Genomic DNA, 15,693 nt, shown 5'->3' with positions numbered 1-15,693 from the left:
CGCAGATGTTTTGGAACTACATTTTCCATGATGCTCATGCACTCTGCAGTGTAGTTGAGCATCATGGGAAATGTAGTTCCAAAACATCTGGGGTGCCAAGGTTCGCCATCACTGCTCTATATAAAGGTAAGCCAATGAGGAGGGAGTTGCAGTAGTCAAGGCGAGAGATGACCAGGGAGTGAATCAGGAGCTTTGTGGTTTCATTGGTTAAAAAGGGACATAGTTTAGAGATGTTGCGGAGGTTGAGCTTTGGAAAGTGATTGGATGTGGGGCTGAAAGGAGAGTTCAGAGACCAGGATAACACCTAGCACCCTGACATGGGGGGATGGGTGGATGGTTGTGCCATTACTCTTGACAGAGAAGTCAGGGGAAGAGGCGTGTGGAGAGGAAATATTATAAGTTCGGTTTTGGACAAGTTGAGTTGGAGGAAGTGGTGAGACATCCATAAAGATATATCTGTTAGTAAGTTGGTGAGGGGTGAGGAGACCGATGGAGTGAGTTGAGGGGTGGAGAGATAGATTTGTGTGTCGTCAGCGTAGAAATAATATTGAAAGCCGTGAGAGGCTATCAGCTGACCCAGGGAAGAGGTCTAGACTGAAAATAAAAGAGGTCCAAGAACAGAACCTTGGGGGAACCCAACGGAGAAGGGAAGAGGAATGGAGGAAGTAGAATTGTAAGTGACGCTGAAGGTGCATTGGGATTGGTAGGATGAGAGCCACTGAAGAGCACAGTCATGAAGACCGAGGGAGTAAAGTTTTTTGAGGAGGAGAGGGTGGTCAACCATGTCAAAGGCAGCTTAAAAAAACAAAAGTAGGAGTACAGAATAGCGTCCGTTGGTTTTTGCAGTTAGTAAGTCATTTCTGTGGAGTGTTGAGGGCGAAATCCAGATTGAAGGGGATCAAGAAGGTTATTCTAAATGAGGTGGTCACTCAGTTGGTTGTAAACCAGGCGTTCAAGGAGTTTAGAGGAAAAGGGGAGCAAGGAGATTGGACGTAGGTTGTTAAGATTGGTAGGGTCCAAGGATGGCTTTTTAAGTATGGGGGTGTGACAAGTGCATGTTTTAGAGCATTGGGGGAAATGCCAGAGGTGAGGGAGAGATTGAAGATGTGGGTTAGAGAGTGTAGGATAGAGTCAGATGGCGACCATAGTATTTGAGAGGGAATAGGGTCCAGGGGACAGGTGGTTAGGTGGGTGTTAGAAAGGAGTTTAGCAACTTCGTCTGTAGTAGCAGATGTGAATAAGGGGGGTGTCAATTGTACCTGTTTTCATGGGGTCTTAACTGGGGGAGATACCTGTAGAGTGGAGATTTCATCACGGATTGTATCAATCTTGTTTTTGAAGTGATTAGCAATCTCCTGGGCAGTGAGTGAGTCAGTGGGTGGAGGCGGCGGAGGACGAAGTAGAGAGTTGAAGGTAGAGAAAAGTTTCCTGGGACTGGATGAGAAGGTGTTAATAAGAGTTGTAAAATAGGTCTGCTTGGCAGTGTGGAGGAAAGAGTAGTATTTTTTCGGATGGCAGATTTGTATTGGTTGAAGTCTTTGAAGTTTTTGAAGTCTAGGGATGAGCCGAACACCCCCCCCCCCCCCCCCCGGTTCGATTCGCACCAGAACCTTCAAACGGACCGCAAATTCGTACGAACTTTAGAACCCCATTAAAGTCTATGGGACTCGAACTTTCAAAATTAAAAGTGCTAACTTTAAAGGCTAATATGCAAGATACTGTCCTAAAAAGTGTTTGGGGACCCGGCTCCTGCCCCAGGGGACATGGATCAATGCAATTTTTTTTTTTAGAAACGGACATTTTTTCGGGAGCACTAATTTTAATGACGATTAAAGTGAAAAAAAAAAAAGTGAAATATTCCTTTAAATATCGTGTCTGGGGGGTGTATAGTATATGCCTGTGAAGTGGAACATGACTAATATGCAAGTTACTGTCCTAAAAAGTGTCCTAAAAAGTGTTTGGGGACCTTTTTAGGTGCCCCAGGGGACATGTATCAATGCAAAAAAAAGTTTTAAAAACTGCCGTTTTTATGGGAGAAGTGATTTTAATAATGATTAAAGTGAAACAATAAAAGTGTAATATTCCTTTAAATTTCGTACCTGGGGGGTGTCTATAGTATGCCTGTGAAGGGGCGCATGTTTCCCGTGCTTAGAATTGTCCCTGCACAAAGTGTCATTTCTGCAGGAAAAAAAAGTCATTTAAAATCTTTAGCGGCTATAATGAATTGTCGGCTCCCGTAATACAGAGAACACTCATTGAAAGTCATCGATAAAAAAAAAGCGTGGGGTTCTCCCAAATTCAATTACCAGGCCCTTCAGGTCTGGTATGGATTTTAACCACTTGCCGACCAGCGCACGACGGTGTACGTCGACAGAATGGCACGGGCAGGCAAATGGGCGTACATATACGTCCCTTTTAAATTTTCCGCCCTGCCATCGGGAGCACACCGCCGGCGGCACGCTACCGCGCTGGTCGGGACCTCCGTGAGTCCGATCGCGGGACCCGCGGACTCGATCGCCGCGGGCATACCCGCGATCGTCTCACGGAGCGGCCGAATTAAGAAATGCCGTTGTAAACAGCATTTCTCCATTCTGCCTAGCAACTAGTGACACTGATCTCTGCTCCATGTGATTGGAGCAGAGATCAGTGTTCACTAAATGAAAGCCCAACCCCCCCACAGTTAGTAACACACCCCTAGGAACACTTAACCCCTACACTGCCACTCCCTGGTTAACCCCTTCACTGCCAGTGTCATTTACACAGGAATCACTGCATTTATATAGCAGTGATTACTGTATAAATGACAATGGTCCCAAAAATGTGTCAAAAATGTCCGATGGGTCCCCGACAATGTCGCAGTCACAATAAAAATCGCTGATCGCCGCCATTACTAGTAAAAAAAAATAATAAAAAATTATTAATAAAAATGCTATAAAACTATCCCTATTTTGTAAACGCTATAACTTTTGCGCAAACCAATCAATAATCGCTTATTGCGATTTTTTTTACCAAAAATATGTAGAAGAATACGTATCGGCCTAAACTGAGGGAAAAAAATGTTTTTTTATATATTTTTTGGGGATATTTATTATAACAAAAAGTAAAAAATAATGCGTTTTTTTCAAAATTGTCGCTCTATTTTTGTTTATAGTGCAAAAAATAAAAACCGCAGGGGTGATCAAATACCACCAAAAGAAAGCTCTATTTGTGGGAAAAATAGGACGTCAATTTTGTTTGGGAGCCACGTCGCACGACCGCGCAATTGTCAGTTAAAGCGACGCAGTGCCGAATCGCAAAAAGTGGTCTGGTCTTTGACCAGCAAAATGGTCCGGTCTGAAAGTGGTTAAGGAGAACCCCGCATCAAATTTTTTTTAAAAAATGTCATGGGCTTCCCCCTAAATATCCATATCAGAACCTTCAGGTCTGGTATGGATATTAAGGGGAACCCCGCGTCAAATTAAAAAAAAAATGACATGGGGTCCCCCCTAAAAATCCATACCAGACCCTTTATCCGAGCACGCAACCTGCCAGGCCGCAGGAAAATAGGGGGGTGAGAGAGGCCCCCCTCCTGAACCGTACCAGGCCACATGCCCTCAACATTGGGAGGATACTTTGGGGTCCCCCCCAAAGCACCATGTCCCCATGTTGATGAGGACAAGGGCCTCATCCCCACAACCCTGGCCGGTGGTTGTGGGGATGAGGCCCTTGTCCTCATCAACATCCCCATAATCTGGGGACAAGGGGACCCCCAGATCCCGCCCCCCCTTCCAGCGGTGGTAATCCACTCTTGCTATCCAGCGATGGATGATCATCTCTCCGGGGTCCAGCGATGGCTGATCTGATCCAGCGACGGGTGATCTCTCTCTCCAGCGCAGCGCAGTCCATCCATCCTTCCTCTGTCTCCACTGGCAGAGACACTGCGGGATGTAACCTCTGATGTAACGTTACATCAGAGGGGGGCAGGGCCACACGTCATTGGGGAAGCCAGGCTTTCTCTCCTGCGTCAGAGGGGGGTGGGGTCAGGTGACGGGAGGCCCCTTCCTCCTCATATAAGAAATGTCAGGCTGCCGGGATCCCCACAGTGTCTCCGCCAGTGGAGACAGAGGATGGATGGACCAAGCTGCGCTGGACTGGAGGGAGAGATCACCCGTCGCTGGATCAGATCAGCCATCGCTGGACCCCAGAGAGATGATCATCCATCGCTGGATAGCAAGAGTGGATTGCCACCACTGGAATCTTTTTTTATTTTTTTTTATTTTTTTTAATAAAGGACTTTTTCAAAAGTGTGTTTGTCTTTTTTTAACATTCTTTTATACTTTCTTTGTGAAATGGTAAGGGTACTTTTGTACCCCCGTACCATTTCAAACAGGGGGGCAGGATCTGGGGGTCCCCTTGTTAAAGGGGGCTTCCAGATTCTGATAAGCCCCCCACCCGCAGACCCCCACAACCACCGACCAGGGTTGTGGGGATGAGGCCCTTGTCCTCATCAACATGGGGACAAGGTGCTTTGAGGGGTCGCAGACCCCCAAAGCATCCTTCCAATGTTGAGGGCATGTGGCCTGGTACGGTTCAGGAGGGGTGGGGGGCGCTCTCTCGTCCCAGCTAAAAGAATGGAGCCTGAAAGGATCAGTTTCAGGTATCGGAGCGATTACACGAGTACTGCTACGTGTACAAATGCTTAGTATCAACACCGATACTGGTATCAGTGCAACCCTAGTTTATGCTCCTGGCCCCTCCCCCCTGCCAAATCCCTCCATAGCAAGCTGCTTGCTCTGGGGACACTCATGCTTGGTCGCTCCCAAGCTGGCTCTGTGTGTCTATTGACACACAGAGCGAGGCTCGATCCCGCTCCCTCCTCACTGACATCAGCAGGAGCCAATGGCTCCCACTGCTGCTTCTCTGCTTAATGTGAAGATAGGACTTAGAGAGCTGCCGTGTATGAGCCAATGAGGAAGGAAAGAGCTACTGTTCTCGTGCACATCGCTGGATCAAGATCGGGCTCAGGTAAGTATAAGGCATGCTGAGGGGCACTGAGTGGGAGGTGTAGCTGCATGCAGAAGGTTTTTTTACCTTAATGCAGAGAATAAATTATAGTAAAAAACGTTCAGCTTTTGCAATCAATTTAAACTTTTAAGGCACCAATGCAATTGCACAATTTGTTTTTAATTTTAAGAATAAAATGCCTGGTGATCCGATATAATGTAGGTTCTTGTGTAGCCATTGTCCCACTCTCACCGCGCAGTGTGGCGATCGGTGAAGGAAGGACGCGGTGCATCCTCAATCTCAGTAAAGAGCTTGATGATACGGCTCTTTACGGCTCTTTACCCATGTGATCAGCTGTGTCCAATCACATAGAGAGAGTATCTATTTACTTGGTGTAACATCAGATTGAAAATAAATAAAAAATTAAAAAAATTGTGCATTGTGTTTTTTTGCATTAAAAAAAAAGTGTATATATTCCCAAAAATTGCATTTGAAAAACAGCTACGCAAATACCATGTGAAATAAAAATAGAAAAACTCACAATTTATTCTCTAAGGCCTCTACTTCAAAATTACAGTATAACGTTTAAAGGGGTTGTAAAGGTTTGTTTTTTTATTTTCTAAATAGGTTCCTTTAAGCTAGTGCGTTGCTGGTTCGTTTACCTTTTCCTTTCGATTTTCCCTTCTAAAGGTTTTTTTTCTTTGTTTTCTTTGTCTGAATTTCTCACTTCCTGTTCCTCCTCAGTAAGCTGTTCAGTAAGCTGTTCTGGCTGACTAAACACCGCTCGGATGATGGTGTGAAGTTTACTGAGGAGAAGCAGGAAGTGAGAAATTCAGACAAAGAAAAAAAAAAACATTTAGAAGGGAAATTGAAGGAAAAGGTAAGTGAACCAACAATGCACTAGCTTAACCACTTGCTTACTGGGCACTTAAACCCCCCCTCCTGCCCAGACCAATTTTCAGATTTCAGCGCTGATGCACTTTGAATGACAATTGCGCGGGCATACAACACTGTACCCAAATGACATTTTTATCATTTTTTTCCCACAAATAGAGCTTTCTTTTGGTGGTATTTAATTACAGCTCGGAGTTTTATTTTTTTTCTAAACAAACAAAAAAAGATGCAAAAAAAAAAAATCATGTTTAATAGTTTGTTATAAAATTTTGAAAACAGGTCATTTTTCTCCTTCATTGAAGTGCGCTGATGAGGCGGCACTGATAGGCTGCACTGGTGGGCACTGATAGGCATAGTTAAGGCGGCACTAATAGGCACAGATAAGGCGGCACCGATGGGCACAGATAAGGCGGCACTGATTGGCAAAGATGGGCACAGATAAGATGGCACGGATGGGTGGCACGGATGGGTGGCACGGATGGGTGGCACGGATGGGCACTGATAGGTACCACTGATAGATGGGACTGATGGGCACTGATAGGTGGCACTGATAGGTGGCTCTGATAGGTGGCACTGCTGGGCACTGATGGGCACTGGTAGATGACACTGATGGGCACGGATATGTGGCACTAGGGTGCAGCACCTTTGTTGAGGCAGATTGTGGGCACTGCTGGGTGGCACTGTGGGCACTGCTGGGTGGCACTGATGGGGGGCACTTATTTTTTAATTATGTTTAGTTATGAGGGGGCAGGTGGGCACTGGCAGGGGGCAGGTGGGCACTGGCAGGGCTGGCCGTGTTGGGGACTGATATCCCGATCACGGCCGCCGGTGATCGGCTTTTTTTTTTCTCCTCGCGCTGTTAGCGCAAGGAGGAATAATAGCCGATTACCGGCTCAGTTATATCACATGATCAGCTGTCATTGGCTGACAGCTGATCACGTGATAAGGGGTCGGGATCGACCCCTTGCACGGATCGGTGATCAGGCGAGTCTCATAGACTCGCCGATCACAGAGCGCGCCACACACGCCCCTCAGGGGGCGCGCAGGCCGCTCGTGCACAGCAAAGGAGATCCGCGCTGTAGCACAGCAAAGGAGATCCGCGCTGTAGCCGTCATTCGACTATAGCGCGGGTCTCAAGTGGTTAAAGGAACCTATTTAGAAAATAAATAACAAAGCTTTACAACCCCTTTAAGGGTTCTAAGTAATTTTCTAGCAAAAAAAACAAACAAAAAAAACAGATTGTTACATGTAATAACATGTGCCAGAGAAGGATAATAATCATAATAATAATAACAATAATAATACAACTTACTAGGTGTTTTAGTCCATATCTTCCAGATTTCCCCAGGTGCATACTTTCCAGGGCATGAGCCAGGATATATACTGCTCTGTACACATAGACTGGCTTCGAGTCCTTTAATTGATAAATATATGACCTAAATCGGTTCAGATCTGTGTAGTTTACACCGATGTAGTTAAAAAGGTACTGAAATAATCGATTTTTCCTTGGGTCTGGAGAAAGTAATGTAGCCAACTGAAGCCAGAAATCTTCCCTTATCGGGTCGGTTGTAGAGTTGGACAATAATATCTCATTGGCAAACTCCTCTATGGGGCTGAATGTTTTTAGGGGCTGCAGAAAAATTAAACTGCAGTTGACTATTTCATAACAATAGTCTTCCATGTGCTTCAAGTAATGCCACGGCTCATGGAAAATGAAGGTCAAGTTGACCTTCTGTACATTGTGCAGTTCAGTAAAGAATTTGAGAAAGTATTCTGAGAAGAGGCCACATACTATTACGATATTAGCAGTTGACGTCCGAATAACTGGCTTTACCTCATCATTCATCATATTGTTGTCGCTAAATTTGATGACATATTCAATGCAGATCCCATGCTGAGCCATCATCTTCCTCAGTTCTTGTACCTCCGTATCACCACTTCCATCTCTTGGTGTCACCACCCCAACCCAGGTCCATCCGAAATGTAGCAAACATTTTATAATAGCCTTATAACAGATCCGATCGTCTGGGATCATCCGGTATAAAGTTGGGAACATGGTTCTGTCACTCAGGAGCGGGTTAGTGATTTGATAATTAAGCTGTACAAAGGAACAATGTAAGAAAGTACATTAATGGGTTGCTTTTCATCAAATAATTAAAAATTAAGGGTAAGAAGGACCTCAAACTAAGCCTTGTCTTACAATTTTCTCCTGTATTGTCACCCTGTGGTTTTTATAATAGACATAATGTTGGCATGGTCCACTGTTGTCACCATCAGGAAACCCAACCTGCGGAATGTCATACAGCCACCACCATTGAGTCCTGCAGTGATGGAGACGTTATGGGAAGAACTACTAGGCCGGGTAAGAAGGACCTCAAACTAAGCCTTGTCTTACAATTCTCTCCTGTCAGGCATGTACTGGCCATCGGGACTACCGGGAGTTTCCCGGTGGACCGATGGCTCAGTGGGCCATTCTGATGTAAGGGGGCTGGTGATGGGACACTCTGATGTAAGGGGGTGCTGATGGGACACTCTGATGTAAGGGGGTGCTGATGGGACACTCTGATGTAAGGGGGCTGGTAATGGGACACTCTGTTGTAAGGGGGCTGGTGATGGGACACTCAAAATGTAAGTGGGCCGGTCTGGATGAAGTCCAGGGCCAAATTTCTGTCCCAGTCCAGCCCTGTCTCCTGTATTGTCACCCTGTGGTTTTTATAATAGACATAACGTTGGCATGGTCCACTGTGGTCACCATCAGGAAACCCAACCTGCGGAATGTCATACAACCACCACCATTGAGCCCTGCAGTGATGGAGACATTAAGGGAAGAACTACTAGGCCGGGTAAGAAGGACATCAAACTAAGCCTTGTCTTACAATCCTCTCCTGTATTGTCACCCTGTGGTTTTTATAATAGACATAACGTTGGCATGGTCCACTGTTGTCACCATCAGGAAACCCAACCTGCGGAATGTCATACAGCCACCACCATTGAGTCCTGCAGTGATGGAGACGTTATGGGAAGAACTACTAGGCCGGGTAAGAAGGACCTCAAACTAAGCTTTGTCTTACAATTCTCTCCTGTCAGGCATGTACTGGCCATCGGGACTACCGGGAGTTTCCCAGTGGGCCAATGGCTCAGTGGGCCATTCTGATGTAAGGGGGCTGGTGATGGGACACTCTGATGTAAGGGGGCTGCTGATGGGACACTCTGATGTAATGGGGTGCTGATGGGACACTCTGATGTAAGGGGGTGCTGATGGGACACTCTGATGTAAGGGGGCTGGTAATGGGACACTCTGTTGTAAGGGGGCTGGTGATGGGACACTCAAAATGTAAGTGGGCCGGTCTGGATGAAGTCCAGGGCCAAATTTCTGTCCCAGTCCAGCCCTGTCTCCTGTATTGTCACCCTGTGGTTTTTATAATAGACATAACGTTGGTATGGTCCACTGTTGTCACCATCAAGAAACCCAACCTGCGGAAAGAGAAGCACGGATTAAGAATGCAATGATATAAGGAGTGCTGGACATGACAGTGTGGATGAGGGACACAGAGGGTTAAGCTTTATGGGTGGAGTTCAGGAAAAGGTTTGCAGGAAACAAGTTCAGTGTAGGGGAGGGGTCACATAAAAGGGAGAGGTGTGGCTTTAAGGAATCATTCGGAGCCCAGTGTGACACAGAGGAGGCAGTTTTTTCGCTGCTCCTCTGCTATGGCGGACCTCGAGGGACTCTTCGCGCGGCTGCGACGGGCGGCGGAGGTGCACGGTGCGGACTGGCTGCGGGAACGTGTGGGTGACCTGACGGACGGCGATGTGGACGGCGGCGGGACAGGTGAGGTTCCACTGCGCGCGCGGAGGTCTCGGCCTCCGGCGCGTTTTTCTCCTGGGCCTACTCCTCGGCCGCCTCGTGACTCCCGGAGCCCGGGGGTGGACCGATCGGTCCCCCCGGCAAAACGGCAGGTTATCGGCTCCCCCCGGTCCGGGCGGTCGTTGCGCCGCCGAACGGAGGGGGGCGGGGCTTCACGGCCGCATGGAAATGGCGCCGGGACCGCACGGGGCCCGGTGGAGGTGGGGGGGAGTGTGGATGGCTCTGGGTCGGCAGGCCAAGGGGGGGGGTGCACGTGGCGGGGGATCTGCGGCAGGCTGGGTCTGGGGCCAGCATCCGCGCGGTGGGGGGGAGGGGGGCGCTCCGGGGGGGTCGCATGCCGGAGGGGGGGGGGGGGGTGGGTCGCAGAAGGCTGCCAAGGTGCCTGGCAGGGCTGGTTTTAGACGCCGGCATGCCGGGGGCGGCGGGGGGAGGAGGACATTGCCTGCAGTCCCGGATCGCAGGGACCGGATGGACCGCGCGGAGCACAGGGGGATTGCCGCGTCCCCGGTGCGCGTTGGAGAGGTCGGTTCGGAGAGCGAGCTGTCCCAGGAGGAGGAGGGGTCCTTTTCTACACCCGGACCGGTACCGGTCGCCGAGGCCCCTGGGGGCCCGGGTAAGTTGCGGGAGTCTACATTGCTGGCGGATGCCTTGCGGGATCTGATGGGGGTGGCGCAGGGGGGTGCGGTGCCCACGGGATCCCGGGGCGTATTGGGGGGGGTTGCGGCAGGTTCAGCGCAGGGGGCGGGGCCTGTGGCCCCGGGGGGGCCGTCAGGTCAGTTGCAGGAGCTGTTGGGGGGGCTGCAGGCCCTGGTTGGTAAGTTTGCTGGGGGCTCCGGGTCGCCTCAGGTGGCCCCCTGGATGGGTACCGTGGGGGGGGCCGGGGGGGCGGAGGTCATTCCTGCGCGGGATGCACCGCCTGCTGCGGTGTCGGGGAGCACGGATGCGGGGGCTGTGGGCTCGGGGGTCCCCCCGGTGCCCGCGGACCCGGGGGCGCGGTCTGACCTGGTTAGGATCGCGGATGCTGCCCGGTGCGAAGTCTATGTTTGTTTCGAAGGCCCATTGGGGGCGCATTTGAAGCAGGAGGTGCGGGACAAGATCGGCAAGGGTGAGTATGTGGAGATTTTCTCCTTGCTCCCCCTCGAGAAATTTAATTTGGACAGGGTTAAGCCGGACAGTTCCAAGAAGGACGACGAGGAGAAACGTAGGTATCGGCTGATCCAGCGCACATTTGCAAATTGGCTTCAGGCGTTCGCTATATTGGCTAGCGTGATAGGGGAAAAGAACCCCGAGCATTGCTCGGCGTTATTTTGTTACCTGGACGCGATTGGGGAGGCTCACCGAGTGTATGGAGGGCTGGCTTGGCTGCGCTATGATGAGCAGTTTCGTCAGCGTAAGGCAGTGCGGGCTGACCTGCGGTGGGATCACAAGGACATAAGCCTCTGGATGAGGCTTATGTCTGCTCCGCGGGCGCCCACTCCGTTTCTTCAGGGGGGGGCCGGGAGTGCGTCTTCCTCGGGACTGCCGGCCGGAAAGAAGTGGGGGGTGTGCTGGCCCTTTAATGAAGGGGCTTGTAAATTCGGAGGCGCGTGCCGCTTCAAGCATGAGTGCTCCGGGTGCGGCGGCACCCACCCCCTGTCTCGCTGTTTCAAAAAAGGTCAGCGTGCCAGTGCCGCCAGTCACAAAAGGGATGACGCCGGTGAACCTGGGAAGGATGCTTCCTTTCCTAAATAGGTATCCGGATGGTGCGGCGGCGCGTGGGTTAATTCTGGGTTTTCGGGACGGTTTTAGGATTCCCTGTTCTTTGGGAGGGGTGCCGCCGTTGGCCAGGAATTTGCGATCGGCTTTAGATCACCCGGGGGTTGTGGATGACAAATTGGGTAAAGAGGTGGCGCTGGGCCGGATGGGTGGTCCTTTCGAAGTGCAGCCGTGGGGGGACCTGGTGGTCTCCCCGTTGGGTGTAGTTCCTAAGAAGGAGCCGGGGAAGTTTCGCTTGATTCATCACCTGTCTTTTCCGAAAGGGGGGTCGGTCAATGATTTCATTGACCCGGAGGCGTGTACGGTTTCCTACACGTCTTTTGACGCGGCGGTACGGTGGGTCAGGCGGTATGGTCGTGGGGCTCTCATGGCCAAGGCGGATGTGGAATCGGCGTTTCGCCTTCTGCCGGTCCATCCGGACAGCTTCCGGCTGTTGGGATGCCATTGGCGGGGCAAGTTTTATGTGGACTTGTGCCTGCCCATGGGTTGTTCCATTTCATGCGCCTATTTTGAAGCTTTTAGTTCATTTTTGGAATGGGTGGTGAGAGATGTTTCGGGCCTGGAGTCGGTCATCCACTATTTGGATGACTTTCTGTGCGTGGGCCCGCCTGCCTCCAATGTGTGTGCGATTCTTCTGTCCACGTTGCAGCACATTGCGGGCAGGTTCGGGGTGCCGTTGGCGGGGGATAAGACGGAAGGCCCGGTGACGGAATTGAGTTTTTTGGGAATCGTGATTGATTCTATGGCAATGGAGTGTCGCTTGCCAGAGAATAAATTACGGGATCTGCAGGCGGAGTTGGCAGGCATGCAGGGCCGGCCGAAGGTTCAGCTTCGGGCCCTGCAGTCCCTGTTGGGCAAGCTGAATTTCGCTTGCCGGATCATCCCTATGGGCCGTGTGTTCTGCCGACGGCTGTCGGGGGCCACTGCCGGGGTAACCGCCCCTACCCACTTTGTGCGTTTGCGAAGGGAACACCGGGAGGACCTGCGGGCTTGGCATGAATTTTTGGAGTCGTATAATGGGCGGGCTATGTGGATGTCGGGGCCAGTGAGCAACTTCGATGTGGAGTTGGTTACTGACGCGGCTGGCTCAACGGGTTATGGGGCATTTTTCCGGGGTCGGTGGAGTGCGGAACCTTGGCCACGCTCATGGGAGGTTGCGGGGTTGTTGGGCAATTTGGTTTTGCTAGAATTGTTCCCGATAGTGGTGGCATTGGAGCTGTGGGGGGCGGAGTTTCGTAATTTGAAGTTGCGCATCAATTGCGATAACATGGGGGTGGTCCAGGTCCTCAATTGGATGACTGCTTCCTCCCCCCCGGTCATCCGGCTGCTGCGACACCTGGTCTTTCGCTGTTTGCGGCTCAATGTTTACGTTTATGCTGTGCACATACCTGGGGTGGAGAATTCTTTGGCTGACTCGCTCTCTCGTTTTCAGTGGGACAAGTTCCGGCAGCTGGCGCCGGGAGCGGAGGAGTCGGGGGCGCCATGCCCCGGGTGGATGTGGGAACTTCCCTTGGAATCGCCGCAGGTTGGTTAAAAAGGTCGTTGAGTGAGGCTACATGGTCCGCTTATTCTAGAGTGTGGGTGGAATGGTGGGCGTTCCTGCGGGAGGTTGGAGTGGCTGGTCGGGGCTCCGACCGGCGCTGGGTGGTATTGTACTGGGTTGACCGGAACATTGAGACGGGCCTGTCTCCCGCGTCTATTGAGCGGAAGCTGGCGGGGTTGGCCTTTTTGTTCAAACTGTGGGGGGAGCCGGACGGGACGAAGGATTTTTGGGTGAGGCAAACGTTGAAAGGGTACAGGAGGGATTGGAAGGGTAGGGATGCGCGCCGGCCGGTGTCATTTGACAATTTGGTGGCAATTTGTTCTCGGCTGGTGGACGTTTGCTCGTCTGCTTACGAGACCGTTCTGTTTACGGCAGCGTTTTCGTTGGCGTTTTATGGGGCTTTTAGGATTGGGGAGTTGGTGTGTCGCTCAAAACGGGTGGCTGGGGGTCTGTTGGATCAGGATGTGCAGGTGGTTGCGGATCGGGTGAGTATACGGTTGCGTAGGTCTAAGACTGATCAACGGGGCAGGGGAGTGGCGATTACGCTGCTCGCCCTGCCGGGCTCGGTAGTGTGCCCGGTGGCGGCGGTACGGGCTTTCCGGGCGGTACGGCCTGTGGGGGCGGGCCCCTTTTTGGTGCACGAGGAGGGCTCTTTTCTATCCCGTTTTCAATTTGTGTCGGTCTTTCGGCAATGCCTGAGGGCGGTGGGTTTGGATGAGCGGGACTACGCGTCCCACTCTTTTCGGATTGGGGCGGCCACGGAAGCGGCTCGATGTGGGCTGGAGGAGGCGGTGGTGCGCCGGATTGGTAGATGGGAGTCCCGGAGGTTCCGGTCCTATGTCCGGCCGCAGTTGCTACTGGGGTAAGGAGGGTGCGGCTGGGGGTTGTTTGCTGTGGGATTTATGGGGGGGAGGACTGTGCTTGTAACATTCCTTTGGTTGTTGTGTTATTTCTCTTGTTTCATTCCAGATGGAGGTTCTCAACGCCTCGTTTGGATCCTGGGGCATTCGTACGTCTGCTGGGGGGCCAGGAGAGGTGATTCTCTACCAGCAGGCAGGCAATTGGGTATCCCCAGGGAGGTAGCTAGGGTGATGTGGTTGGGTTTCCCGGGCATGAGGTGGGAGCGTGTCATGAGGGAGGTGGAGCGCTTCGCTTTGAGGGATAGGCCCCCGGATGTGCTGGTTGTTCATGCGGGGGGCAATGACCTGGGAGTTCGGAAAGTGAAGGACATTTTGGCGGATATCAAGGCTGATGTGTTGCGCATGCGAGTCCTGTTCCCGGGCACCATTTTGGTGTGGTCGGACATTGTGGCCAGAACGGTGTGGCGGGGGGCCAGGTCTTTAGCCAGCCTCGAGAAAACTAGGATTAGGGTTAATAAGGTTGTTGGGCGGTTTGTAGTGCAGAACGGGGGCATTGTGGTAAGACACAGGGAATTGGAGGTGAATGTAGGGCTTTATCTTAGGCGGGATGGCGTTCATCTATCGGATGTGGGGATTGACCTCTGGTCCTTTGGCTTACAGGAGGGCATACAAAAAGCTCTTCGGGTGTGGGGCGGCCCTCAAGGTTGAGGGGGTCACCCTTTCGGGCTGTGGCGGTGTGTTTTCTGGTGGTTTCTGACGGTAGACAGGTACTCAGAAGGGATCTGAGGGTGTGGGGGGCTCATCTAACGATCGGCCCCTCTGGGTATTCCTGAACGTTGGAGGGAATACGGTTATGTTCACTGGCGGAAGTTGTCTCCGACCGGTCACAGGTGGAGGCCTTTGGGAAGTTGGTCAGGTGTACCGCAGTGATTGGGTATTGGTTTAAGTGTGGTCACCGTCAGAGATCACCAGAATGGGCAGTTAATGTTAATTAAAATGTGGTTTAATGTTAATAAAGTTATTTATATTTATATTTATATATTTATATATATTTATATATTTATATATTTTCATATTTACAAGTTATTGGAGTAATTTTGAGTTATGTTTAATAAAGGCTGTTGTGGCCAGTTTACTCCAACCTATGGTGTGGTCTCGTTTCTAATAGATAAGGAATAGTATAAGGGGAACATTCAGACTACACTAGTCATGTCATACAGCCACCACCATTGAGTCCTGCAGTGATGGAGACGTTATGGGAAGAACTACTAGGCCGGGTAAGAAGGACCTCAAACTAAGCCTTGTCTTACAATTCTCTCCTGTATTGTCACCCTGTGGTTTTTATAATAGACATAACGTTGGCATGGTCCACTGTTGTCACCATCAGGAAACCCAACCTGCGGAATGTCATACAGCCACCACCATTGAGTCCTGCAGTGATGGAGTGGTCATGGGAAGAACTACTGAGCACGGTGGAGGACCAGGAGAACTACACTCCAAGAAGTGTTTGTAGGTGGGGTGCAGCATGGTGCGGTGAAAATAACACACACAGTCCAAGTATGATGTAAAGAACTTGTATTGAAGTAATGCAAAGACAGCTCACAATAATAACAGTAGGAGGACAGCCCAACTGGCAACACTCACGGGTTCCAACAGCATGTAGAGAGCAGGTTTCAGACAAACTGACGGCTCCTGTTAGGAGGGGCAGGATGCAGCCTGGCCGTCTTGTGCGCGAGCAGGAAGATGTCCACAGAAGTTGCAAACCTATGCTTTCTCTCCTTGTCTGGAAGCTT

General features: G+C 50.9%; 1 protein-coding gene and 1 long non-coding RNA gene across 2 annotated transcripts in view; one reads left to right on the top strand and one right to left on the bottom strand.

Moving 5' to 3' along the window:
• LOC143975829 (vomeronasal type-2 receptor 26-like) overlaps positions 1-15,693 on the bottom strand; it is a 60,734-nt gene that overhangs the window by 20,662 nt on the left and 24,379 nt on the right. Inside the window, exon 5 of the mRNA XM_077478394.1 lies at positions 7,190-7,975. Within this exon, the coding sequence (XP_077334520.1) occupies positions 7,190-7,975 (786 nt within the window). The remainder of the gene's footprint in view (positions 1-7,189; positions 7,976-15,693) is intronic.
• On the top strand, positions 10,172-15,055 carry LOC143975828 (uncharacterized). Its single transcript, XR_013272424.1, has 3 exons — positions 10,172-10,355; positions 12,930-13,022; positions 14,010-15,055. It is a non-coding gene; the product is annotated as an uncharacterized LOC143975828 (long non-coding RNA).

The sequence above is a fragment of the Lithobates pipiens genome, unplaced genomic scaffold (assembly GCF_037356315.1).
Source record: "Lithobates pipiens isolate NorthernLeopardFrog02 unplaced genomic scaffold, aLitPip1_a1.2 Scaffold_13, whole genome shotgun sequence".
In the NCBI taxonomy this organism is placed as follows: domain Eukaryota; kingdom Metazoa; phylum Chordata; class Amphibia; order Anura; family Ranidae; genus Lithobates; species Lithobates pipiens.
Note: the sequence above shows the minus strand (reverse complement) of the source record. Positions and strands in the feature narration are given on the sequence as shown.